This window comes from Nerophis ophidion, linkage group LG20 (genome assembly GCF_033978795.1).
Source record: "Nerophis ophidion isolate RoL-2023_Sa linkage group LG20, RoL_Noph_v1.0, whole genome shotgun sequence".
Classification (NCBI taxonomy): domain Eukaryota; kingdom Metazoa; phylum Chordata; class Actinopteri; order Syngnathiformes; family Syngnathidae; genus Nerophis; species Nerophis ophidion.
In genome coordinates this window covers 23747414-23772748 of record NC_084630.1, presented here as the reverse complement: position 1 = coordinate 23772748, position 25335 = coordinate 23747414, and the positions used below count along the sequence as shown (strand labels likewise).

The window sequence follows — 25335 nt, the reverse complement described above, 5'->3', positions numbered from 1 at the left end:
CCCCTCTGAGGTAAGGGAATTCAAAGATGTGCTATTGCGACATCCAGTGGACACATTTGGAACAGCAGTTTGTTTTATTTAAAAACGTCAGCTCATTTTTATACTTTGCAAACTCATCTTGAGGGCCAGATAAAACATGTTTGTGGTCCGTACGTTTGACAACCCTGCTCTAACCACTAGGCCACTGTATTTAAAGGAGGACAAAAAGGGATTTGAGTCCATAAAGCCAAATAATTTGAATGAGGCACAATGTTTATGTAGTTTTGTTAGTTTAATTCGTGTGTACATCATTCTATAAAACAAAAAGGATTAAGTATTGTTTTGGTTGTACTGTCATATTTACATGTCAAGTGTTTCAAAAACAAGCTTGTTAAAAAAAAAACATTTTTTTGTATGGTTTGCTCAAATATGTGTCCTGTGTTTTATTCAGATTCTAATCATGATCAACATAATAATAAATATCACAAATGCATTCAATGATCTTGAAAAAATCAGCAGCAAAAAGTCCTAAGGCATGGGTGTCAAACTCTGGCCCGCGGGCCAAGTTTGGCCCGCCATGTAATTTCATTTGGCCCTTGAGACAATTTCCAATTAACATTAGAGCTGGCCCGCCGGTACACCGCATTCACCGCTAATACTCATACTTGCCAACCCTCCCAATTTTCGCAGGAGACTCCCGAATTTCAGTGCCCCTCCCGAAAATTTCAGGGAGGCAACAATTCTCCCAAATTTCTCCTGATTTCTACCCGGACAACAATATTGGGGGCATGCCTTAAAGGCACTGCCTTTAGCGTCATCTACAACCTGTCGTCATGTCCGGTTTTCCTCCTTACAAACAGCGTGCCGGCCCATTCACATAATATATGCGGCTTTTACACACACACAAGTGAATGCAAGGCATACTTATTCAAAAGCCATACAGGTCAAGCTGAGGGTGGCCGTGTAAACAACTTTAACACTGTTACAAATATGTGAACCCACACCAAGCAAGGATGACAAACACATTTTTGGGAGAACATCCGCACCGTAACACAACATAAACACAACAGTACAAATACCCAGAACCCCTTGCAGCACTAACTATTCCGGGACGCTACGATAAACACTGCTTGCTACCAACAACCGTGTGTCGCAAACTGAGCAGTAAAAAGGCCTGAATGGTTGATTTATTCATTTTACTTTATTTTGAAATGTATTCGCCTGTGGAAAAAGTTAATTGCTTGTTCAATAGTCAATGCAAAACTTGTTTGGGTCCCTATTAAAAGGTTCATTTATTCAACCTTGGCCCGCGGCTTTGTTCAGTTTTAAATTTGTATTTGAGTTTGACACCCCTGTCCTAAGGCATATATATATATCTTGTATCTGTTTACGTTGCACGGTACGACAGGTGGTTTGTTTATTAATAAAATGCTAAACACATATCATTGCAAACAAAACAAAAGCCACAAGTTCACTAAGGTACTGCTTGCAATGTTTAATACATTATAATACAACTCTTTCAACACAAAAAAAAGCAATTAAAATTAAAAAAAGAAGAAAATGACATCAGTGGTATTTTGTACACATCTTAGAATATAATCATCTCCTGTATGCATTGCAATACATCCCTGACATGGGCACTGGGTCATCATACTTTCTATACATGTGTGTGTAGCAGGCCACTGTGGAGATGTGCGCAGTCAAGTCTTCAAAGGAGTTAAAGCAACATGTCACATGCTTTGGCGGGATGCGGCTCGGCACATTTCTCACACAACATGGCGCGCTAGCAACGTCTTCTTGCTTTCAGAGCTTCAGCCGCTTCCTCTGCAGCAAAATAGCAAGTCGCAACCCCGGCGGCCTGATGGCTGAAGAGGTGTGTGTGTGTGTGTGTGTGTGTGTGTGTGTGTGTGTGTGTGTGTGTGTGTGTGTGTGTGTGTGTGTGTGTGTGTGTGTGTGTGGAAGACCTCAAGTCTAGCGAGCTCACACACGGCATTTTTTACAAGCACGGCGGCATCAGCGAAAGCAAGTGAGATGGAAAGCGGTTTGTTGTTGTTTAAAAAGAAAAGCCATGTAAACAAAAGACTCCCGAGGAAGCACAAGTCTCACTTTTGTGGTTGACAGTAAACGACAGCATCAACTTAGGACTGTCATTCCCCCTTCTGTCCCGGGCGGGGTAGGAGCGAGTACTTTCATGCACTTTGAAGGGGGATGCATACAAAACTCTACACTGGCAACAAGGTGGATATGGTGGGACTTTCTTTTTTTTTTTCCTGTACAAGATCTTCCCCCCCTCCCCCAAGTAAGGCAACATATCAATGAGACAATAGAGTGGGAGGTTGTCTTATTTAAGGTGGTTGCAGTGATGGAGCGGCCATGATATAAAAAGTGAACCTTGAAGGGGAACTGCACTTTTTTTTTTGGAATTGTGCTGAGAATTCTCAATCCTTATGTAGGACAAGAACACATTTTTCTTTTTTATGCAAGTAGGCCTCAAGCCCTCTAAAAAACATCCAACAATACTCCATTTACATGTCATAGTAGCCAAGTATTAGCACTATTTGTTTTATAAGCTGTGATCCCAGAGTGCTAGTGGTGAGCTGCTGCATTGCCTCCGAGTTGGTGAAAGGTAATTGTAGATTATAAATCATGCCTTTTACTCGTGTAGAAGAAGATTGTGGCCATAAACCGAGAAGTTGGTCAAGTTTGACTTTCTTTGATGATAATTTATGATTAATTCTTCATCTAAACGGAGACATAGAAACATCCCGGTGCGAGCCGACATTGTACAGTAAGTGTTTTATTTTGTTCGTATTTCTTGTTTAGCACTTGGCAATACCGCGACATGACGCTCAGTGTTTGTTGTCCAAGGGAAAAGAAAATGTGAAGTGTCTGAAATGAATATGCTTCAAATGAGCAAAATAGGTAAATATGAAATGTCATTATAAATGTGGCCGTTACTGCATGACACATATACTTAGTGTCTATATAGATTTACAGCGCTTTATAGGCAGAATAGAGCGACTTCCGTGACCTCCATTGCTAGTGAGAACTAAGAAAGATGTGTTGTGGTCTCACATGAGGATTGGGAGTGAACTCCAGCATAAGTGCAGTGTGCACACTGTTTGCTGCGTGCTTCAGCGTGTGTGGTGGAAGCAATGGAGAAGCAGTTGGCAGTTTGATGACATTCACTACATTTTGAGTGTGGGATTTGGCAGAAAGCATGGGGAAAAAAAGGGGGCGTGACAGGTAAGTGCGGGATGGTGTCAGTAGTGCTACAAAGTGGCAGCGGCTTTAAAAACATGGCCTCCTCATGAGGTGGATCAGGATTCATGGCACGGTTTGTTTTCTGCTCGGTCACGACAACACCTGTGTGGTTACCTGTCTGCGCTGCAGGTGAGGCTTCCTCCAGGGCGGGCTAGGTCCTTTTCTCTGCGCGCGGCACTGGGGGAGAACAATGACAGGAGTTCAGGTGGCGGCCTGAGGAAAGGTGCTTTTAAAGAAGAAAAAGGCGGGGCCAGCGGGGAAGGCCAGAGAGCGCTCCACAGGTCAAAGATCCTCCGCTCTGATGAGAAGGCGGCACTTACTTGTCCTCGGCGCGATCGGGGATGGCGGCGGCCACCAGCGCAGCTCGATACTGCAGCAGCACGCCGCGGACGCTCTTCACAAAGCCTTTAGAGAGCGGGAAGAGCGGGAAGCCGATGTCCGGGTAGCCGCTGCCCTCCGGGAGGAAACTGCGGTAGCTCTTTCTCCGTTTCTTGGGTCGCACCACCGGCCCCGCATCGCTGGCGGCGGAAACAGATTGGCCGGCGTGGTCCTTGTTCTCCTTGTCTGAGATGTGGCTGACCTCCTGCTGAGAGGTGGAAGGGCTCAGTCCTGAATCCTCCAGCTCCTCCTCCAAGATACTGGGCCCGAGCCCGGGCTTCTTGGGGCTGCTGTGGGCCACAGGAAGCTGCTCCGCCTTAGCATGGTGACCCCGGGAGGACGCCGCCACATGACTCCTCTCGGCGGCGTCGTGCAGCTCCAGCCACGCCTCCAGCCGGTGGACCAGCCGCCATCCGTTGGAAAGAAAATGTTCCTGGACCTCCTGTTGGAAGACCTCCACCGGGTGCTGCAGGAGCAGAGTCATGGACTGGACCATTTTGATCAGGGCCATCTCGTTGTAGCACCGGCTGTTCTCGTAGCCTTCCTGGAGGCCGCGGTCGCTGTCGAAGCCGGCCTCGTTGTAGTAGGGCTCGTTGACCAGGATCAGACCTGCACGCACACACACACACACAATCAACAGGACGCTCACAGCAGCAGACCGCCAAGTATGTGTATGAACCTTGTATGGAGATGAGGACTTGGAGCAAACTGGACTTGCTGGTCCATCTTTCATTGCCCTGTCAAAGAGAGAGAGAACAGACAAGAATGATGATGAAGTGTTATTGACAGTGGAACTTCCACAGACCTCCGATTGCTGAGGATTGCAGCAATTTGAGGATTAGTTCACGTTGCCAATATTCATTTCCAATCTAAAGTACAACATCCATTTTAAATTTGCAAACGTTTTGGTTTATGAACAAAGTCTTCACTCATTCATTCATTGTGTCCCGCTGGAAGAGATTGAGGAACCTGGCTTTGTACCACAGCAGGTTTTTCATTCTGATGAGAACAGACCATTCTACAGAAAGACGCCAAAGCAGACTGATTTTACAGCAGAGGAGAAGACTACCAAGAAAACACACACACACACACACACACACACACACACACACACACACACACACACACACACACACACACACACACACACAATGGGTGTTGTAGGAGTTATTTGGGTTTAAGTCTTCAACTCTAGAAAGTATTTAAATGGGTCTTATAGGAGTTATTAGGGTTTAAGTATTCTACTCTAGAAAGTATTTCAATGGGTGTTGTAGGAGTTATTAGGGTTTAAGTCTTCAACTCTAGAAAGTATTTCAATGGGTGTTGTAGGAGTTATTAGGGTTTAAGTCTTCAACTCTAGAAAGTATTTCAATGGGTGTTGTAGGAGTTATTAGGGTTTAAGTCTTCAACTCTAGAAAGTATTTCAATGGGTGTTGTAGGAGTTATTAGGGTTTAAGTCTTCAACTCTAGAGAGTATTTCAATGGTGTTGTAGGAGTTATTAGGGTTTAAGTCTTCAACTCTAGAAAGTATTTCAATGGGTCTTACAGGAGTTATTAGAATTGACGTCTTCAACTCTAGAAAGTATTTCAATGGGTGTTGTAGGAGTTATTAGGGTTTAAGTCTTCAACTCTAGAAATTATTTCAATGGGTGTTGTAGGAGTTATTAGGGTTTACGTCTTCAACTCTAGATAGTATTTCAATGGGTGTTGTAGGAGTTATTAGGGTTTAAGTATTCAACTCTAGAAAGTATTTCAATGGGTGTTGTAGGAGTTATTAGGGTTTAAGTCTTCAACTCTAGAAAGTATTTCAATGGGTGTTGTAGGAGTTATTAGGGTTTAAGTCTTCAACTCTAGAAAGTATTTCAATGGGTGTTGTAGGAGTTATTAGGGTTTAAGTCTTCAACTCTAGAAAGTATTTCAATGGGTGTTGTAGGAGTTATTTGGGTTTAAGTCTTCAACTCTAGGAAGTATGTCAATGGGTGTTGTAGGAGTTATTTGGGTTTAAGTCTTCAACTCTAGGAAGTATTTCAATGGTGTTGTAGGAGTTATTAGGGTTTAAGTCTTCAACTCTAGAAATTATTTCAATGGGTGTTGTAGGAGTTATTAGGGTTTAAGTCTTCAACTCTAGAAATTATTTCAATGGGTGTTGTAGGAGTTATTAGGGTTTAAGTCTTCAACTCTAGAAATTATTTCAATGGGTGTTATAGGAGTTATTAGGGTTTAAGTCTTCAACTCTAGAAATTATTTCAATGGGTGTTGTAGGAGTTATTTGGGTTTAAGTCTTCAACTTTAGGAAGTATTTCAATGGTGTTGTAGGAGTTATTAGGGTTTAAGTCTTCAACTCTAGAAAGTATTTCAATGGGTGTTGTAGGAGTTATTTGGGTTTAAGTCTTCAACTCTAGAGAGTATTTCAATGGTGTTGTAGGAGTTATTAGGGTTTAAGTCTTCAACTCTAGAAAGTATTTCAATGGGTCTTACAGGAGTTATTAGAATTGAAGTCTTCAACTCTAGAAAGTATTTCAATGGGTGTTGTAGGAGTTATTAGGGTTTAAGTCTTCAACTCTAGAAATTATTTCAATGGGTGTTGTAGGAGTTATTAGGGTTTAAGTCTTCAACTCTAGATAGTATTTCAATGGGTGTTGTAGGAGTTATTAGGGTTTAAGTATTCAACTCTAGAAAGTATTTCAATGGGTGTTGTAGGAGTTATTAGGGTTTAAGTCTTCAACTCAAGAAAGTATTTCAATGGGTGTTGTAGGAGTTATTAGGGTTTAAGTCTTCAACTCTAGAAAGTATTTCAATGGGTGTTGTAGGAGTTATTTGGGTTTAAGTCTTCAACTCTAGGAAGTATTTCAATGGGTGTTGTGTGAGTTATTTGGGTTTAAGTCTTCAACTCTAGGAAGTATTTCAATGGTGTTGTAGGAGTTATTAGGGTTTAAGTCTTCAACTCTGGAAAGTGTTTCAATGGGTGTTGTAGGAGTTATTAGGGTTTAAGTCTTCAACTCTAGAAATTATTTCAATGGGTGTTGTAGGAGTTATTAGGGTTTAAGTCTTCAACTCTAGAAATTATTTCAATGGGTGTTATAGGAGTTATTAGGGTTTAAGTCTTCAACTCTAGAAATTATTTCAATGGGTGTTGTAGGAGTTATTTGGGTTTAAGTCCTCAACTCTAGGAAGTATTTCAATGGTGTTGTAGGAGTTATTAGGGTTTAAGTCTTCAACTCTAGAAAGTATTTCAATGGGTGTTGTAGGAGTTATTTGGGTTTAAGTCTTCAACTCTAGAAAGTATTTCAATGGGTGTTGTAGGAGTTATTAGGGTTTAAGTCTTCAACTCTAGGAAGTATTTCAATGGTGTTGTAGGAGTTATTAGGGTTTAAGTCTTCAACTCTAGAAAGTATTTCAATGGTGTTGTAGGAGTTATTAGGGTTTACGTCTTCAACTCTAGAAAGTATTTCAATGGGTGTTGTAGGAGTTATTAGGGTAATGTAGGTGACAGCAGCTCAGAGCAGGAACCAAGCAGAGTGTTTCCAGGGCAGCCAGCCCCAAACACATGTGTCAGAAACAGAACCGGAAGGACATTTTTAGGTGATAATATATCACCTTGTGTGTGTTTAGTACACTTTAAATTCATATTTTGCTGTTTGTTACATGTTTGTTGTGTTTTGCTTGACTGTAAAAGATACACAACTATGGAGGAGCTGCTCTGACAAGTAAAAGATGTTCATATGTTGTTAATATTCAGTCTTTTATTGTTCATAGTTAATATTGTAAATCACACTTTATTTTCATGTACATTTTGGGTGTTTTATTCAGTAAAAAACTGTAAAATTCCATTTCATTTTTGTGAGGTGGTCTGTCATAACTTTTTTACAACTCCATGGGACATTGTGACTTTTGGTATTAGTATGGCCCTCAGACACATATTCTCTAAATGTGGCCGCTGAGGCAAAATATTTGCCCAGCTCTGCTGTATACAGGGTAGACTGCTGCGTAATAAAAGGTAGGGAAAAAAGGTAAAGAAGGTAGAAGTGGAGAAAAAAAAAGCAAATCCTAAAGTAAGCGTTTATGTACGTCAATTTGAGACCAGAAAAGATAATAATAATAATAATAATGGATTAGATTTATATCGCGCTTTTCTATTGTTAGATACTCAAAGCGCTCACAGAGAAGTTGGAACCCATCATTCATTCACACCTGGTGGTGGTAAGCTACATCTGTAGCCACAGCTGCCCTGGGGTAGACTGACGGAAGCGTGGCTGCCAGTTTGCGCCTACGGCCCCTCCGACCACCACCAATCATTCATTCACCAGTGTGAGTGGCACCGGGGGCAAGGGTGAAGTCTCCTGCCCAAGGACACAACGGCAGCGATTTTGGATGTCAATAGGTGGGAAGCGAACCCTCAACCCTCAGGTTTCTGGCACAGCCGCTCTACCCACTACCGCCCCAAGATGGAAGAACATGTGCACTCAAAATAAATGGTGTTATTAATCTGTGTTTATGTATACGTGATATTATTGTGGATTAATCACACGCATTAAATGTCCCAGCCCTACTAAAAAAGCCTTCGTTCAGGAATTGACGATGTCCGGCGTGACTTTTCTCCGCTTCTAGCGTGACTTTGGACTGTGGGTGGTGCATGTAGTAGATGTGACAAGGTGACCTTGCTGGCCAGTCTCAGGTGGTGCATGTAGTAGACGTGACAAGGTGACCTTGCTGGCCAGTCTCAGGTGGTGCATGTAGTAGACGTGACAAGGTGACCTTGCTGGCCAGTCTCAGGTGGTGCATGTAGTAGACGTGACAAGGTGACCTTGCTGGCCAGTCTCAGGTGGTGCATGTAGTAGACCTGACAAGGTGACCTTGCTGGCCAGTCTCAGGTGGTGCATGTAGTAGACCTGACAAGGTGACCTTGCTGGCCAGTCTCAGGTGGTGCATGTAATAGACCTGACAAGGTGACCTTGCTGGCCAGTCTCAGGTGGTGCATGTAGTAGACCTGACAAGGTGACCTTGCTGGCCAGTCTCAGGTGGTGCATGTAGTGGACGTGACAAGGTGACCTTGCTGGCCAGTCTCAGGTGGTGCATGTAGTGGACGTGACAAGGTGACCTTGCTGGCCAGTCTCAGGTGGTGCATGTAGTAGACGTGACAAGGTGACCTTGCTGGCCAGTCTCAGGTGGTGCATGTAGTAGACGTGACAAGGTGACCTTGCTGGCCAGTCTCAGGTGGTGCATGTAGTAGACGTGACAAGGTGACCTTGCTGGCCAGTCTCAGGTGGTGCATGTAGTAGACGTGACAAGGTGACCTTGCTGGCCAGTCTCAGGTGGTGCATGTAGTAGACGTGACAAGGTGACCTTGCTGGCCAGTCTCAGGTGGTGCATGTAGTAGACGTGACAAGGTGACCTTGCTGGCCAGTCTCAGGTGGTGCATGTAGTAGACGTGACAAGGTGACCTTGCTGGCCAGTCTCAGGTGGTGCATGTAGTAGACGTGACAAGGTGACCTTGCTGGCCAGTCTCAGGTAGTGCATGTAGTAGACGTGACAAGGTGACCTTGCTGGCCAGTCTCAGGTGGTGCATGTAGTAGACGTGACAAGGTGACCTTGCTGGCCAGTCTCAGGTGGTGCATGTAGTAGACGTGACAAGGTGACCTTGCTGGCCAGTCTCAGGTGGTGCATGTAGTAGACGTGACAAGGTGACCTTGCTGGCCAGTCTCAGGTGGTGCATGTAGTAGACGTGACAAGGTGACCTTGCTGGCCAGTCTCAGGTGGTGCATGTAGTAGACGTGACAAGGTGACCTTGCTGGCCAGTCTCAGGTGGTGCATGTAGTAGACCTGACAAGGTGACCTTGCTGGCCAGTCTCAGGTGGTGCATGTGGTAGACCTGACAAGGTGACCTTGCTGGCCAGTCTCAGGTGGTGCATGTAGTAGACGTGACAAGGTGACCTTGCTGGCCAGTCTCAGGTGGTGCATGTAGTAGACGTGACAAGGTGACCTTGCTGGCCAGTCTCAGGTGGTGCATGTAGTAGACCTGACAAGGTGACCTTGCTGGCCAGTCTCAGGTGGTGCATGTAGTAAACGTGACAAGGTGACCTTGCTGGCCAGTCTCAGGTGGTGCATGTAGTAGACGTGACAAGGTGACCTTGCTGGTCAGTCTCAGGTGGTGCATGTAGTAGACCTGACAAGGTGACCTTGCTGGCCAGTCTCACCTTGCCGATCCAGGTGCCCAGCAGACTGACGCACACCTTGCCGTTGTCGTAGAGGTTGGGGTTGAGGCGGCCGCTGCACTGAGACAAGTAGCGGAAGAGAGGCGGCACGGCCGGGTAAATGTTGGGCAGCTGGATGTCGAAGAGGAACAAGCCGTCCTCGTACGGCGTCCGAGTGGGCCCCTTGACCATCGCTGACAGCAGGTCCTGTGTGGGGGATGGATCAAAAGGATGACACCAAACTAAATCTAACGTGCTCTTCTCTTCATGTCTTTTGCAAACTATCCTGCTCAAACTTTTCAGGCTTGTCTACAAACCCCGTTTCCATATGAGTTGGGAAATTGTGTTAAATGTAAATATAAACGGAACACAATGATTTGCAAATCATTTTCAACCCATATTCAGTTTAATATGCTACAAAGACAAGATATTTCATGTTCAAACTGATAAACCTTTTTTTTTTTGCAAATAATCATTAACGTTAGAATTTGATGCCTGCAACACGTGACAAAGAAGTTGGGAAAGGTGGCAAATTCTGATAAAGTTGAGGAATGCTCATCAAACACTTATTTTGGAACATCCCACAGGTGCGCAGGCTAATTGGGAACAGGTGGGTTACATGATTGGCTATAAAAGCAGCTTCCATGAAATGCTAAGTAATTCACAAACAAGGATGGGGCGAGGGTCACCAATTTGTAATCAAATTGTCGAACAGTTTTAGAACAACATTTCTGAACGAGCTATTGCAAGGAATTTAGGGATTTTACCATCTACGGTCCGTAAAATCAACAAAAAAGGTTCAGAGAATCTGGAGAAATCACTGCACGTAAGCGATGATATTACAGACCTTTGATCCCTCAGGCGGTACTGCTTTAAAAAACAACATCAGTGTGTAAAGGATATCACCATATGGGCTCAGGAACACTTCATAAAACCACTGTCAGTAACTACAGTTGGTCGCTACATCTGTAAGTGCAAGTTAAAACTCTACTATGCAAAGCAAAACCCATTTATTAACAATATCCGAACGCCGCCGGTCTGGCTGGGCCCGAGCTCATCTAAGATGAGCTAATGCAAAGTGGAAAGATGTTCTGCGGTCTGACAAGTCCACATTTCAAATTATATTTGGAAACAGAGGATGTAGGGTCCTCTAGAACAAGGAAGAAAATAACCATCCGGATTGTTATAAGTGCAAAGTTCTGTATACACCCCCATACCATCACGGATGGTATGGGGGTGCATTAGTGCCCAAGGCATGGGTAACTTACACATCTGTGAAGGCACCATTAATGCTGAATGGTCCATAAAGGTTTTGGAACAACATGTTGTCATCCAAGCAAACGTTATCATGGACAACCCTGCTTATTTCAGCAAGACAAGTGTTACAACAGCGTGGCTTCGTAAAAAAAAAAAAAAAGAGTGCGGGTACTTTCCTGGCCCGCCTGCAGTCCAGACTTGTCTCCCATGGAAAATGTGTGGCGCATTATTGAGCGTAAAATACAACAGCTGAGATCTCGGACTCTTGAACGACTGAAGCTCTACATAAAACAAGAACGGAAAAGAATTCCACTTTCAAATATTCAACAATTAGTTCCCAAACGTTTATTGAGTGTTGTTAAAAGAAAAGATGATGTAACACAGTGGTGAACATGCCCTTTCCCAACTACTTTGCCGCGTGTTGCAGCCATTAAATTCTAAGTTAATGATTATTTGCAAAATAAATAAAGTTTATGAGTTTGAACATCAAATATCTTGTCTTTGTAGTGCATTCAACTGAATATGGGTTGAAAATGATTTGCAAATCATTGTATTCTGTTTGTATTTACATCTAACACAATTTCCCAACACGTATGGAAACGGGGTTTGTATATCGGCGTCTCACACATCTCGTGAGGACTTGGCTTAACACCACAAAGTCACGCTGGATGTGTTTTGGAGTGCATTGAGCAGTGTGAGAAATGTCAAGTCAATCCAATGTATGTAACAAGAGTGCTATTGCGTGCTGTATTTGTCAGAAAAGTCATGTCACAGGCAACACACTCTTTTGAGTGTATCAGTTCAGAAGCAGAATGGCTAGCTGACCGACTGGTTCTCTAAATATTACACTTTTTTAAAACTCACCATATGGTCCTGCCCCACCAGTACTGGCTTACACAAACAAATCCATAAAATTAGAACGGCCCCATGTATGTATAACAGTTCTTCTCAAATAGTGGGGCAGGCACATGGCTTTATCAGTATCATGCAGTATGGTGCTTCAAACCCCGCTTCCACAAACTGTGCACTACAAAATGTGCTCATTGCAGCCATTAATCCTGACCTCCTCATTTTAATAAAGAAATATCAGTACAAATTGTTTCATTAAATTTTTTCATTATATATTGTGCTTCTGAGTTAAAATTGCTAAGCAATTTGAAATTATTGGACTTTAAGTGGATCTTTCAGTATAAAAGGGTTCAAGTCAGTAAAAAAATTGTAAAGTTTAAATGTATTGATCACAAAATGATTAGAGTTAAAATTACCATATTTTCCGCACTATAAGGTACACCTAAAAACCTCAAATTTTCTCAAAGGCTGACAGTGCGCCTTATAATCTGGTGCGCCTTATATATGGACCAATATTGAGCCACAACAGGTTTCACAACTACAGTAAGCAGCCGCCGACTTCCTTTTCCTTCGTAGAAGAAGCGCGCGGTGCATGCTGGGATATATGACTGCGGGAGGCGTGCAGTTTGTGTGTTTATATCAAGAGCCCAAAATGGTTCCTATTAAGAGACACGCTTACGATGCAGAGTTTAAAGTCAAGGCGATCAGTCACACATTAGAAGACGGGAATAGAGCAGCAGCCAGAGAATTGAACATCAACAACAGCGACACTGACTCCTTTAATGACCACTTGGACGAGACAGAGCCGGCCGGGCATGTTGGATGCCGTATTCGCCCAAATGTTTGATTCCAACACTGAAGAAGAAGAATTTGAGGGATTGGTGGATGAGGAATAACTTAATAAAGTGAGCTTTACATGTTTATTTTGTGTGTTCTGTTGTGTGACATTGTCCTTTGAGCAACGGTGAGTTACTGATATATTATTGCTTTGCACTATTTCAAGTGTTACTATATTGTGATTGCACTAACGTTTGATTTACCGTAACAGTATCAGACTGTTTTTTACATGTTTATTGAATCGGGGAAAATAATAAAACAGCTGTTTATTCATTTTGGGAGTGAACGGAGTTGTCAGAACACTGGTTTGTAATCTATTAATAAAGTTTGACTGACCTATCTGACTGTTTTGTTGACATTCCCTTTAGCGCAGCTCCATCTAAAAGGATGCATAACGTAACCCCAGCCTCTACTGTAGCATCTATTCTATACGCTAGAAATGCGCGGTTTGCGGTCACAACCGCGGAGTCCGCGGATAAACCACGGGTCGGGCGGGTGACATGACGAAAAAATACATTTTAAATAGATTCGGGCGGGTGGCGGTTGAACCAATTCGGAAATATATATTGTAATAATCCAAGGAATGTAGGCTCATAAAACTTTTTAGTTTGTCTTGTCTTTATTTCACAAGATGTAATACAACCACACAACAGCTCTCATGCAGAGGTGGGTAGTAACGCGCTACATTTACTCCGTTACATTTACTTGAGTAACTTTTGGGATAAATTGTACTTCTACGAGTAGTTTTTATGCAACATACTTTTACTTGAGTATATTTCTAGAGAAGAAACGCTACTTATACTCCATTCCATTTATCTACATTAAGCTCGCTACTCGCTACTTTTTTTATCGATCTATTAATGTTTGTTTTGGTTAATGACAGAGCTTAAAAGTAGAATCTACGCATGCCTGCATTTCACCAATCATATGCAGTCACTGGTGACGTTGGACCAATCAAACAGAGCCAGGCGGTCACATGACCGTGACACGTAAAACCCGACTTAAACATGTTGACAAACTTATTCGGGTGTTACCATTTAGTGGTCAATTGTACGGAATATGTACTGTACTGTGCAATCTAATAATAAAAGTTTCAATAAATCAATCAATCAAAAGTGTAAAGGAAAAAAGACACTTTTTATTTCAACCGTACTTCCTGTCAAAAGCCTAAAGACTGCTCGCACAGTTCCTGTCTTCACAATAAAAGTGCCGCTCCATCGCGCCTGCGTTAACAAAATAAGAGTCTCCGAAAGCCAGCGCAAACAAGCTAGCAAGCTACGGAGTTTGCCGCCAATGTATTTCTTGTAAAGTGTATAAAAACGAATATGGAAGCTGGACAAATAAGATGCCAAAAACCAACGACTTTCATGTGGTATTAGACAGAAAAGAGGAACTTTTTTTCTCCTCCATTTGAAAACCTGGACGTCTTGATTCCAATCAATGCAAGTCATCAGAATCAGGTAATACACCAACTTATATTCTTGTCTTCATGAAAGATAGGAATCTATAAGTTAAACATGCATGTATATTCATTAAAACACCTTCAACATGTGAACAAAAACGGCAAAATAAATAAATATAAATTATATACTGTATATATAAATGTATGTATGCATATATATTAGGTATGCACCGATTAATCGGTAACCGAATAGATTCGTCCGAATATGGCAAAAAAAGCCACATTCGGCCTTCGGTGGAATGAGTTAAAAACAAGGCCAAATAGTGGCGTGTGACGCAAGTTTTTGACGCGGTGACGCAATCAACCAACGTGCAGTGACATCACGTGACACCTCTGATGAAGGCTGCAGAAGCAAGGTAGCCCAAACTTGTCAGCTACAGCACTTTACCTTAATACCCTATAGAAATCAACCATTTATAAATAGTTAAATGTTACCCACATACGAAAAACGAGCAGCACTCTTTGAAACAGTATGTGGGCATACTTTGATTTTGAAGTGTCTCGTTTGGTCTGTCGACGGATGTAAGGAAGCTACTTCCGGGTATGAGTACACTTTTTTTTTTGATGTAATGAGAAGGGCGAAAGACTAAAAAGTGTCACAAGGACTTTAAGCCTTTGGGCTATAAGATCCAGAAGATCACAATTTTCTCCTAAAAGAAGCATGCAGGCCAACGAGGTATTTGTTTTGTCATTTGTTGGCATTTTATTTGGTAAAATGTTTGATCCACATGCTGTGCATGTTATTATTTTTACGTTTGTAACGTGCTTTATTTATTACAGTTTTCACGGTGAATTTGAAGGGAAAGTAAGCCTTCAAATAAATCAGTTCAAGAAAGCCATTGTGTCTGTGCTATTTGGAGGCAGTTACACTTTCTAACCTCACTAATGCCTTGCATCGTCTATATTAGATGTATAACAACGGGCGGGTGGCGGGTGGGTGTGGCTTTGATGAAATGTTGGTTCGGGTGGATGACGACTTTAGTGATGCGATTGCGGATGATATAATTGCCTATCCGCGCATCTCTACTATGCGCCTTATAATGTGGTGCGCCTTATATATGAACAAAGTTTTTAAATAGGCCATTTTTTGAAGGTGCGCCTTATAGTCCGGTGTGCCTTATAGTGCGGAAAATACGGTATAAGTTTTAATTTAATTAAAAAACATTTCTAAAATGTCAATCATTTTAATTCTAATTAAAATGACAAATATCCGTATTTTTTATTTCAGGTAAGTTGATGCTACTTAAAGATTTTCTGTTACAGAATACAAAAAAAGGTTAATAAAGTTATTCTTTAATGTAAGTTTTATGCAGAGGTGTACTTACAACAGTTGTATATACAAATGATACTATTTATAGACGCGGCGGCACAAAATGTTTTCTTCTTTCTAAGCGGGGGCGTAAGAAAAAAGCAAATGACTGTGAACCCACCATGCGGTCCTCAAAAGTCTTGACCATGATGCCGTCGGGCAGCGACGTCGCCAGCAGAGCCATTTCCTTCCTGACAGTACTGAAGAACTTCTTAGCCTCGGCTGGCTGAAATTCCATTTTGTGAAAGGAATGAGTGTCTGCAGTGGGGAGAGAGAGGGTTGGAGGATTGAAATAAGTGCCAAAGAGATGGCACTCCTGTATAATTGATGTGTCTTTGCAGTCCCAGCAGCTATAGTCCAGGAGTCCTATCAGCCGGCCTAACTGAGAGGAGGAGCTAGGTGGACCGACTTGTCCTTCACAGAATCCAGAGAAAGCCTTGCAAAAAGTCAAGGAGTCATGATTTCTCACCCGGTGCCCACTCCAGCACAGAGAACACTTCGCCTTTGGCACTGGTAAAGGTGACGCCAGGTTTGCCGCCACTCTGTTGGCACAGTACAGGTGTGTCACTCAGAAAGTCACTGGGCCACTCTTGTCCACCCACCGGCGTCTGAGGCTCAGGGTGGGGCTTCTCCTCTCCGCCTTTCTCCTTCTGAACAGTGAACAACCAGGAAGGGGAAGAGAACAATGAGGAGAAGTGGAGACATCAACATTGAAATGGCGGACAAAGCTGTGATCGCTAACTCCCGTTGTCTTTCTTTGCTGCAGAGACAGACTCAACAGCGCCACTGCTGGTCCTAGCCCAGTAGTGCACCCCACACATTGTCAATGATGCACGGTCCATCCAACATACCTGCGGCCCTGCGCCTGCACCCCCACCTGCTTCCACCACGGCCTCCATCTTCTCCTCCTCCACGATGGCCACGTTATCCAGCGTCTTTCTCAGGTTCTCCTGGAGCTTTTTGATGTCGTCCAGGAAGCGCTTCTCCTTGGTGGGCTTCTCGGGGGCCGAGGGCGGCGCCGAACTCGCCGCCGAAGCCGGTTCGATTGAGGTAGGGGACGTCGGAGAGACGCTGGTCCAGAGTTGCTCCACGGTCATGTTCTTCAGGCTCTCCAGGATCTTCAGGGCCTCCTTTATCTCCCTGAAGCCCCGAGAAGCATAGTCCTTGCTGGTCTTCTCAGCTCCGTTGACGGCTCCTGCTGGAGTGCTTCCTGAGAAGATAGCACTCGTTAGAACGCCACGGAGACATCTTCCTGTCACGACTTTCTACTTGAATAGTCCAAGAGTCGACCATTCATTTCGGAGGAACCTTCTGATATGAATCCTCCTTACCCACTCGGTGTGGGAAGGTGAGTTCATTAATAGCAGGCATGTACAGAAGATGTGTTGGAAGGGTCAGTTGATGGTATTCGTGTCTTCCTTAAAAATATTACTAGTGTGTCTTCCTTAAAAATAACTACAGTGCTTCTCAAACTTTTTCAGAAAAAAACTGGCTCTCCAAGTAAAACTATAATGACCCACATTAAAATACAGTAGTGTAGAAGACCTATGTATTCATTAAGTACCACCAAAATGACAACATTAAATACAGTACTGTAGTAGACCTAAGTATTCATTAAGTTCCACCATAATGGCCCACATTAAAATACAGTAGTGTAGTAGACCTAAGTAATCATTAGGTAGCACCATAATGACAACATTAAATACAGTAGTGTAGTAGACCTACGTATTCATTAAGTACCACCATAATGACAACATTAAACACAGTAGTGTAGTAGACCTAAGTATTCATTAAGTACCACCATAATGACAACATTAAATACAGTAGTGTAGTAGACCTAAGTATTCATTAAGTACCACCATAATGACAACATTAAATATAGTAGTGTGGTTGACCTAAGTATTCATTAAGTACCACCATAACGACAACATTAAATTCAGTAGCGTAGTAGACCTAAGTATTCATTAAAATACAGTAGTGTAGTAGACCCGATGTATTCATTAAGTACCACCATAATCACAACATTAAATACAGTAGTGTAGTAGACTTAAGTATTCATTAAGTACCACAATAATGACAACATTAATCAATAGTGTAGTAGACCTAAGTATTCAATAAGTACCACCATAATGACAACATTAAATACAGTAGTGTAGTAGACCTAAGTATTCATTAAGTACCACCATAATGACAACATTAAATACAGTAGTGTAGTAGACCCAAGTATTCTTTAAGTACCACCATAATGACCCACATTAAAATACTGTCGTGTAGTAGACCTAAGTATTCATTAAGTACCACCATAATGACAACATTAAACACAGTAGTGTAGTAGACCTAAGTATTCATTAAAAACTCAACTTCGACAATGGGCAAAATTATTCAAAATGACACTGGACTATTAAAGGCCTACTGAAATTAGATTTTCTTATTTAAACGGGGATAGCAGGTCCATTCTGTGTGTCATACTTGATCATTTCGCGATATTGCCATGTTTTTGCTGAAAGGATTTAGTAGAGAACATCGACGATAAAAGTTCGCAACCTTTGGTCGCTAATAAAAAAGCCTTGCCTGTACCAGAAGTAGCAGACGATGTGCGCGTGACGTCACGGATTGTGGAGCTCCTCACATCTGAACATTGTTTACAATCATGGCCACCAGCAGCGAGAGCGATTCGGACCGAGAAAGCGACGCGATTCCCCCATTAATTTGAGCGAGGACGAAAGATTTGTGGATGAGGATATAGTGAGAGTGAAGGACTAGGGAGAAAAAAAAAAAAGACTAGAAGGCAGTGAGAGCGATTCAGATGTTATTAGACACATTTACTAGGATAATTCTGGAAAATCCCTTATCTGCTTATTGTGTTACTAGTGTTTTAGTGAGATTATATGGTCGTACCTGTACAACCTGAAGGTCGGCCCCGCACCTTTCTTCAGCACCAGTCGACGGGTGGTGGCTATGCCCATCTCTGCCCTTCGCAAGGGACCCTCTTCGAAACACGATCTTTCGAAATGATCGCTGCATAATACACTGTACTTTGTGTGTGTGGTCCAATCCAACCGCGTTTGCTTGACCGCTCTGTTCCGTAGTAAAGCTTCTCTGTCATCTTTCGGGAATGAACAATGAAACACCAGCTGTGTTTGTGTTGCTAAAGGCGGCCGCAATACATCACTTCCCACATACAGCTTACTTCTTTGACGTCTCTTTTATTCATTGAACAAATTGCAAAAGATTCAGCAACACAGATCTCCATAATACTGTAGAATTATGCGATGAAAAAAAAGACTACTTATAGCTGGGAACGGTGCTGGAACAAGATGTCTTCTACAATCCATGACGTCACGCGCCATCATACCGCGACGTTTTAGCATGATACTTCCTTGCGAAATTTAAAATTGCAATTTAGTAAACTAAACCGGCCGTATTGGCATGTGTTACAATGTTAATATATCATCATTGATATATAAACTATCAGACTGCGTGGTCGGTAGTAGTGGGTTTCAGTAGGCCTTTAAAATCCTCAGTCCAGTGTCTAAAACGTACTAACTAACCTAACCTACTCAGTGGCCCAGTGGGTAGAGCAGGGGTGCCCATTACGTCGATCGCAAGCTACCGGTCGATCGTGGAGGGTCTGCCAGTTGATCGCAAACCAAGCATTAAAAAAATAAACCTAAAAATTTGTGATCACCAATCTTTACTACGACGTCACTTTCGTCACTTGATTGACATTCGTGGCACCCGAGGGTCTTCTGAGATGACGCCGGCTGCTGCCAGATCATTAAGATAACATGACCAAGAGGAGGGCGGGAAACACTTTTTATTTCAACAGACTCTCGCGCCGTACCTGCTGTCAAAACCCTAAAGACAGACTGCACTGTGGCTGTCTTCACAATAAAAGCCCTGCTTCATCCTGCCTACGTTAACAAAATAAGAGTCTCAGAAAGCTAGCGTGCACAAGATACTAAGCTACGGAGTTTGCCGCCAATGTATTTCTTGCAAAATGTATAGAAAGGAGTCTGGAAGCTGGACAAATAAGATGCCAAAAACTAACCACTTTCATGTGGTAATGGACAGAAAGGAGGACTTTTTTCTCCTCCATTTGAAAATGTGGACATTATCATCACTACTGTCTGATTCCAATCAATGCAAGTCATCAGAATCAGGTATCACTCCAACTTATATTCTTGTCTTCATGAAACAAAGGAATCTATATGTGTTAAACATGCTTGTGTTATCATTAAACACTCTTAACGTGTTAACAAAAACATCTCTTTCATAAATAATTAAATATAAATTATATATATTAATGAAGTACATTCCTTAGACTTGGTCAATTGAAAAGTAGCTCGTCTTCAGAAAAAGTGTGGGCACCCCTGGGGTAGAGTGTCCGCCCTTAGATGAGTAGGTCGTGAGTTCATATCCCGGCCGAGTCATACCAAAGACTATAAAAATGGGAGCCATTTGTAACCTGGGTGACAAAACCCCATTTAAATATCCTTTCAAAACCCCATTGAATATTATTTCTAATTAAATACCTTTCTATTTAAATATCATTTTACTTAAATATCCTTTCTATTTAAATAACTTTTCAAATCCCAATTAAATATCCTATTTATTTTCGTTGTCTTAGCTGTCCTTGCGTGCGTCATTACGTCACGCGGTCACATGACCTCGTGCGTCATTACGTCACGCGGTCATAAAATCCGGTAGTGGGCTGCTTCCAGGAAGAGCGAGAGGGACAAGTTGGGCAACATTGCTGCAGGAGCCAACTACTGAAGCCGTGGGTCGTCGTGCGAGAGTGTTTAAGTGTGATTTATCTGCGGAATTGGCCATGTTGGATGGCGAGCTAGAGCCTGAACAAGAGTCTGAAGCTTTATGCCTGGAACCGAACCAACCAAACTGAATCCACCCAACCCAGCCCCGGGCGGGTAGGAGGCTCCTCAGCAGCCGCTCTGTTTTTTTCCTTTGATTTCCATAACGCAACGTGTTCATTTCTGTCCTCCTGAACCTTCACATTTACCCCGTTACCTTCACTAAAACCCCTCTGGACACTGCCACCACAAAGTGGACTTTGCGAGGTCGTTTAATGAACTGTGTCGTGTTGCGCTTATACCATCTTTGGTAAAAACAAGGACTGAATCAAGTACTGTATCACATTGTAAATATTGAACGTTCTGTAACTTATGTTGAAAATGTGAATGGCCATTCGAATTTACATGTCTGTTTGTTGTTGTTTATTTTTCCTATAATTCTTTAATATAATTTGGTACCATTTAAAACCTAAATCCTGAGTTGAGTCTTCATTACTCTAACATTCCCAGAGCTGAATTTAGTTTCTTCTGATCTAGCCCAGTTATATAATTCACTGTTTACTTAGTACTTGTACAGTGCTTTACTTAAGTAACATACAGGCTACACATTACTTCCCTGCTTGGCACTCAGCATCAAGGGTTGGAATTGGGGGTTAAATCACCGCTGCTGCCCACTGCTCCCCTCACCTTCCAGGGGGTGATCAAATGCAGAAGACAAATTTCAACCACCACCACCACCACTACATGCGTACGTAAATAGTGCCACATCCTCCACTTTCACGTGGTAAGGTCCCTCTTGTACAAATTTAGAACGGAAACAGAATAATTGTGCATCATACTGCTTGGATATGAAGATAATGTCATTTAAAGGGGGTCCACACTAGCATGTGTGTTGTCATTGACATAATAAAAAAAACAACAGACCTCCTCCAGAAGTAGCACTAGCCACGGCTACTTGGTCCTCCACTGCTTTGGTGGGACTGCTGGCTTTGCCGCCCTCTGGAGGGGGAATGATGAACATGGAGGAGTCGAGGGGGACGGGGGTCGACGTCTCCGTGACGTCCATATCGTTGACGTGGCTGTCGTCTTCCGTGGTGAGGCCGTTGTCCGTCTCCCAGCTGTCGCTCTCATCCTCCCACTCCTCGGTGGACAAGCCGCTGCTGGTCTCCTCCACAGAGTCATAGTCCGTCTCCTCCATCTCGGACTCTACGCCATAGAGATGCTGTGTGGGGTTCAAATGTGTTTTTGATGATTTCATTTGACTTGCTATTTTAGAATGGAAGTGTACCTGTGGGAGGACGATGGTCATGGAGTTGTCTGCCCACACTACTTCCACTTTGCTGTTGACGTCCACCCTGGACACTTGGCCAACTGATGTCTGAGGGAGCAGGAGACCATCTTTAAGCCTTTACAATTCAAATGTCTGCAAATGATTCATTCTCTGTATGGTCTAAATCAGGGCTCTCCAAGCCTTTCCACTGGGGGCGCAAACTAAAAAAAAAAAAAAATCAAAGCACGCAGGGTCAGTTTGATACTTTTCATTTTGTAAATCATTACAGTATATTGATTTTTTTAACCTGTAGGTTTTCAAGGACACAGAAGGGTCTCAGTCGTATTTTTTTTTAAATTAAGTCATGTCGTTTTTCTTTTTTTCATACAGACTGTACAAACATATGTTTTATAGACTTATTTTGTTAAAGAAACTTTTGTTTTTAAGGCAAAAACTAAATATGCAGCATTTGCCCCAAACACATTTCAAAGTTGAATATTTGATGTGAAGTGAAGACTGAAATGGGTCAATAACTCATAATACCATTGATTGTAATTCCTACTTTAAAAGCACAGAGTTTAAAAAATAAACCCCACTCATAAAAGTGTTAAAATATAAGTTATACAGATTTTTTTACTTTCAACAGTTGGTGCTGGTTAGCGCCTTGCATGGCAGCTCCCTCCATCAGTGTGTGTGTGAATGGGTAAATGTGGAAGTAGTGTCAAAGCGCTTTGAGTAACTTGAAGGTATAAAAAGCGCTATACAAGTACAACCCATTTATTTAACAGTTAAATCTCCAGAACAACTTTAGATTCATCCATCCATTACAATTTCCTTTTTTTTTTTAACTGTTTTTCTGGGGAGTTTTTTTTGTTTGTTTTATACCTTTTTGTCATAGAAAACTTTGTTTTTTAATGTCCAACACACAAAACATGCATATTCCTCCCCCAAACCATATCAAAGTGGAATGTTTGATGTGAAGTAATTGGTTTGGAAGAAAAAAACAGTCTGCATGGCAGCTTTGTGTTATTAGACTTAGACATCCTTTTTTTTGTCAATTCTAAGTCTAATAACACATAACATTAGCGTCAATGATGTTACTTGTTCTTGTTACATTTCACCTGTGTGCTTTTTTTGTTGTTGATTTTTGATGTATTTTTGTGTATAGTATTTTTCGATTGTGCCACACTTTGGACACCTCTGGTCTAGATCATAAAGGAACACGACAAAAATAAACGTTGCTGATTATTTAGTCTGAATGTCGACATCGTTCCTGTCACTGTGGATGTACTAACTCATGTTCACGTCACCGTTTTTGATTTTGCTCTATTCACCACTGTACTCTTATTTCTAAGTCTTGCAAATATTTGTTATTTGAGTGCTTGCTTATATTTTTAATTAATCATTAAGATTTATTGTTCACATTTAACAAGACAGCACAGTGTTAAATGCCTTGTGTGTTCACCATATTTTGGCTAATACAGCTTACCCCCTTATAGCCCGGTGCGCCTAAATGTACGGAATAATTTTGGTTGTGCTTACTGACCTCAAAGTAATTATTTTTTGGTACATGGTGTAATGATGAGTGTAACCAGTAGATGGCAGTAAAACATAAGAGATATGTGTAGACTGCAATATGATTAAGTAAACAACAACATTTTATATGTTCCATTGAAAAATTTGCTTTAGTAAGCAATGACGCCACACCGCTTGATGGATTGTACGGTGCTTCAACATAGGAGTATTATTATGCTGTCTGTATAAGGTAAGACTTATTATCTGGCATTTTGTTTCACAATATTATGAAAAAGCAACTTTTCTAACCCTATTTGGGATCTGACTAAATCCTGAAAAATTGGGTGAGTCCGCCTTTGTAGTCCGTACCGACACCGTAGTGGATAAGCTTCTTCTTTTTCTCTATCTTCTTGTTATGTGACATTCATCCTCCACTGTTGCCATTTCTAACATAAAGTAGTGTCAAGTTCTTACTTATATCTGTCAGTAAACTCACCATGAAAGCACTAAAACATACCGGTGTAGTGACTTTACATTATTCAACCAAGGAACATTACTTATTAGAAAGTTCCGGTCGGACAGTTTTTCACAGGACACAAATCCGGCGGAGGAGGTGATGCTGCTCCGTTATTGATGGAAGTAAAGTGTGAATGCCATTAAAACAGTTAGCGCCATCTTTTGAAACTTCTTCCACTCCCGTCCTTGCACGCTACACCGCTACAACAAAGATGACGGGGAGAAGAAGCTGTCCAAGTGGAGGCACGAAAATAAGAACACCCACAAAACGGCGAATCCTAAAGCGACTTGAAGATGTGTAAAACATCATCTATGCGACATTTTGAGCAAAGAAGCACAATTACACGTTATGTAGACCACAAGGAAGTCTTTTACATTTAGAAAAAATAAAAATAAAAATAATAGGATTTCTTTAATAAGCAATGACGCCACACCGCTTGATGGATTGTACGGTGCTTCAACATAGGAGTATTATTACGCTGTGTGTATATCCGCCTTTTCCCGGAAACGTTGGAGTTGAGTCTTATATATAAAAGATCGAAAACAGACTATTCATCGGCAGTAGGGGTGTAACGGTACGTGAATTTGTATTGAACCGTTTCGGTCCGGTTCAGAGGTGTACCGAACAAGTTTCCACACGGACATATTGAGTAGCGTAGCGCACGTTGTGTAAATAATGTACACCGAGGCACAATACACAGCATGCTAACAGCGACCGGGCTACGATTGACTGACCATACCTCCTCTTTTCACCGGACATGTCCTCTCTTGCGGGGCTGTCTGGGGGGAGTTTCTTAAATGCCTCAAATGTACGGCATTTTGAGTTAGGGTTGCATGTATTTTCAATGTACGTTCAGGGTTAAGAAGGGGTTAAATACAAAACAAATTGTGCACGCAGTAGCAACATTGGTGAGGGAGGGGCAGAGACAGAGCGATGGAGTTGTGATAAACGCGCATGCGTCGCCAGGCTCTGCTTTTTACCCATAGATTTATCAGATTTTATTTTTTATTATCTATAGCAGGGCTGTCAAAAGTGTGCCCTGGAAGCCATTTGTAGCCCACAGCTAATGTATTAAAAGGCCCACGGCACATTCTAAAAATATTAAAATAAACAAAAACATAAACAAAAGTGAATTAAAAAAGCTTGAAGGCTAAATGTAATTTACAAAAATGTGCAATGTTGACTAATAAAACAAAGCTGTTTTTCTTTCTTTCAAACTGTCATTGCTTTAAACATAATATTGAATCAAAATCAATGTTATGAATTATTGACCTATCCAAGGTTCCACTAAGAAAAATATCTTTGGTGGAAGATTTCGCAAATTTGGTAAATAAATAACCAAAAAAATTTATATTTTGTTGTTTTCTTTCTGTACCGAAAATGAACCGGAGCGTGACCTCTAAACCGAGGTACGTACCGAACCGAAATGTTTGTGTAGCGTTACACCCCTAATCGACAGTGCACCTTATAATCCGGTGCGCCCTACAGTCGGGAAAATACGGTATTCTGACTATTATTGCTGACGAAGAAGTCCCATTAATTATCCAAACAAAGGTATCCATTCACCTCATTTCCACACTCGTTCTCGCCGTCTTCAGAGTTCCATATTCTAATGACAATGTCGGTGGTGCGGAAATGGAAATCAGGGTGATCAGCTATGTCGTACACGCTGACGTCTTCCTCCACACCGATAACC

At 42.0% G+C, this 25335-nt stretch overlaps 1 protein-coding gene across 3 annotated transcripts in view; it reads right to left on the bottom strand.

Annotated features, from left to right (window-relative positions):
• Positions 1-1454: 1454 nt before the first annotated feature.
• The window catches only part of LOC133538889 ((E3-independent) E2 ubiquitin-conjugating enzyme UBE2O), a 66242-nt gene continuing 42361 nt past the window's right edge, over positions 1455-25335 (bottom strand). The window contains exons 14-24 of one of the 3 annotated variants that reach the window (XM_061880772.1): positions 25206-25334; positions 21626-21715; positions 21262-21559; positions 16378-16736; positions 16129-16176; positions 15996-16068; positions 15648-15784; positions 9816-10019; positions 4301-4358; positions 3564-4230; positions 1455-3420 (exon numbers count right to left, since the gene is read on the bottom strand). In XM_061880772.1, the coding sequence (XP_061736756.1) occupies positions 3354-3420; positions 3564-4230; positions 4301-4358; positions 9816-10019; positions 15648-15784; positions 15996-16068; positions 16129-16176; positions 16378-16736; positions 21262-21559; positions 21626-21715; positions 25206-25334 (2130 nt within the window). In that variant the 3' untranslated portion in view covers positions 1455-3353. Of the gene's footprint in view, positions 3421-3559; positions 4231-4300; positions 4359-9815; positions 10020-15647; positions 15785-15995; positions 16177-16377; positions 16737-21261; positions 21560-21625; positions 21716-25205; position 25335 lie in introns of those variants that run through there. The other 2 variants (XM_061880771.1, XM_061880773.1) reach the window with 2 other exon arrangements.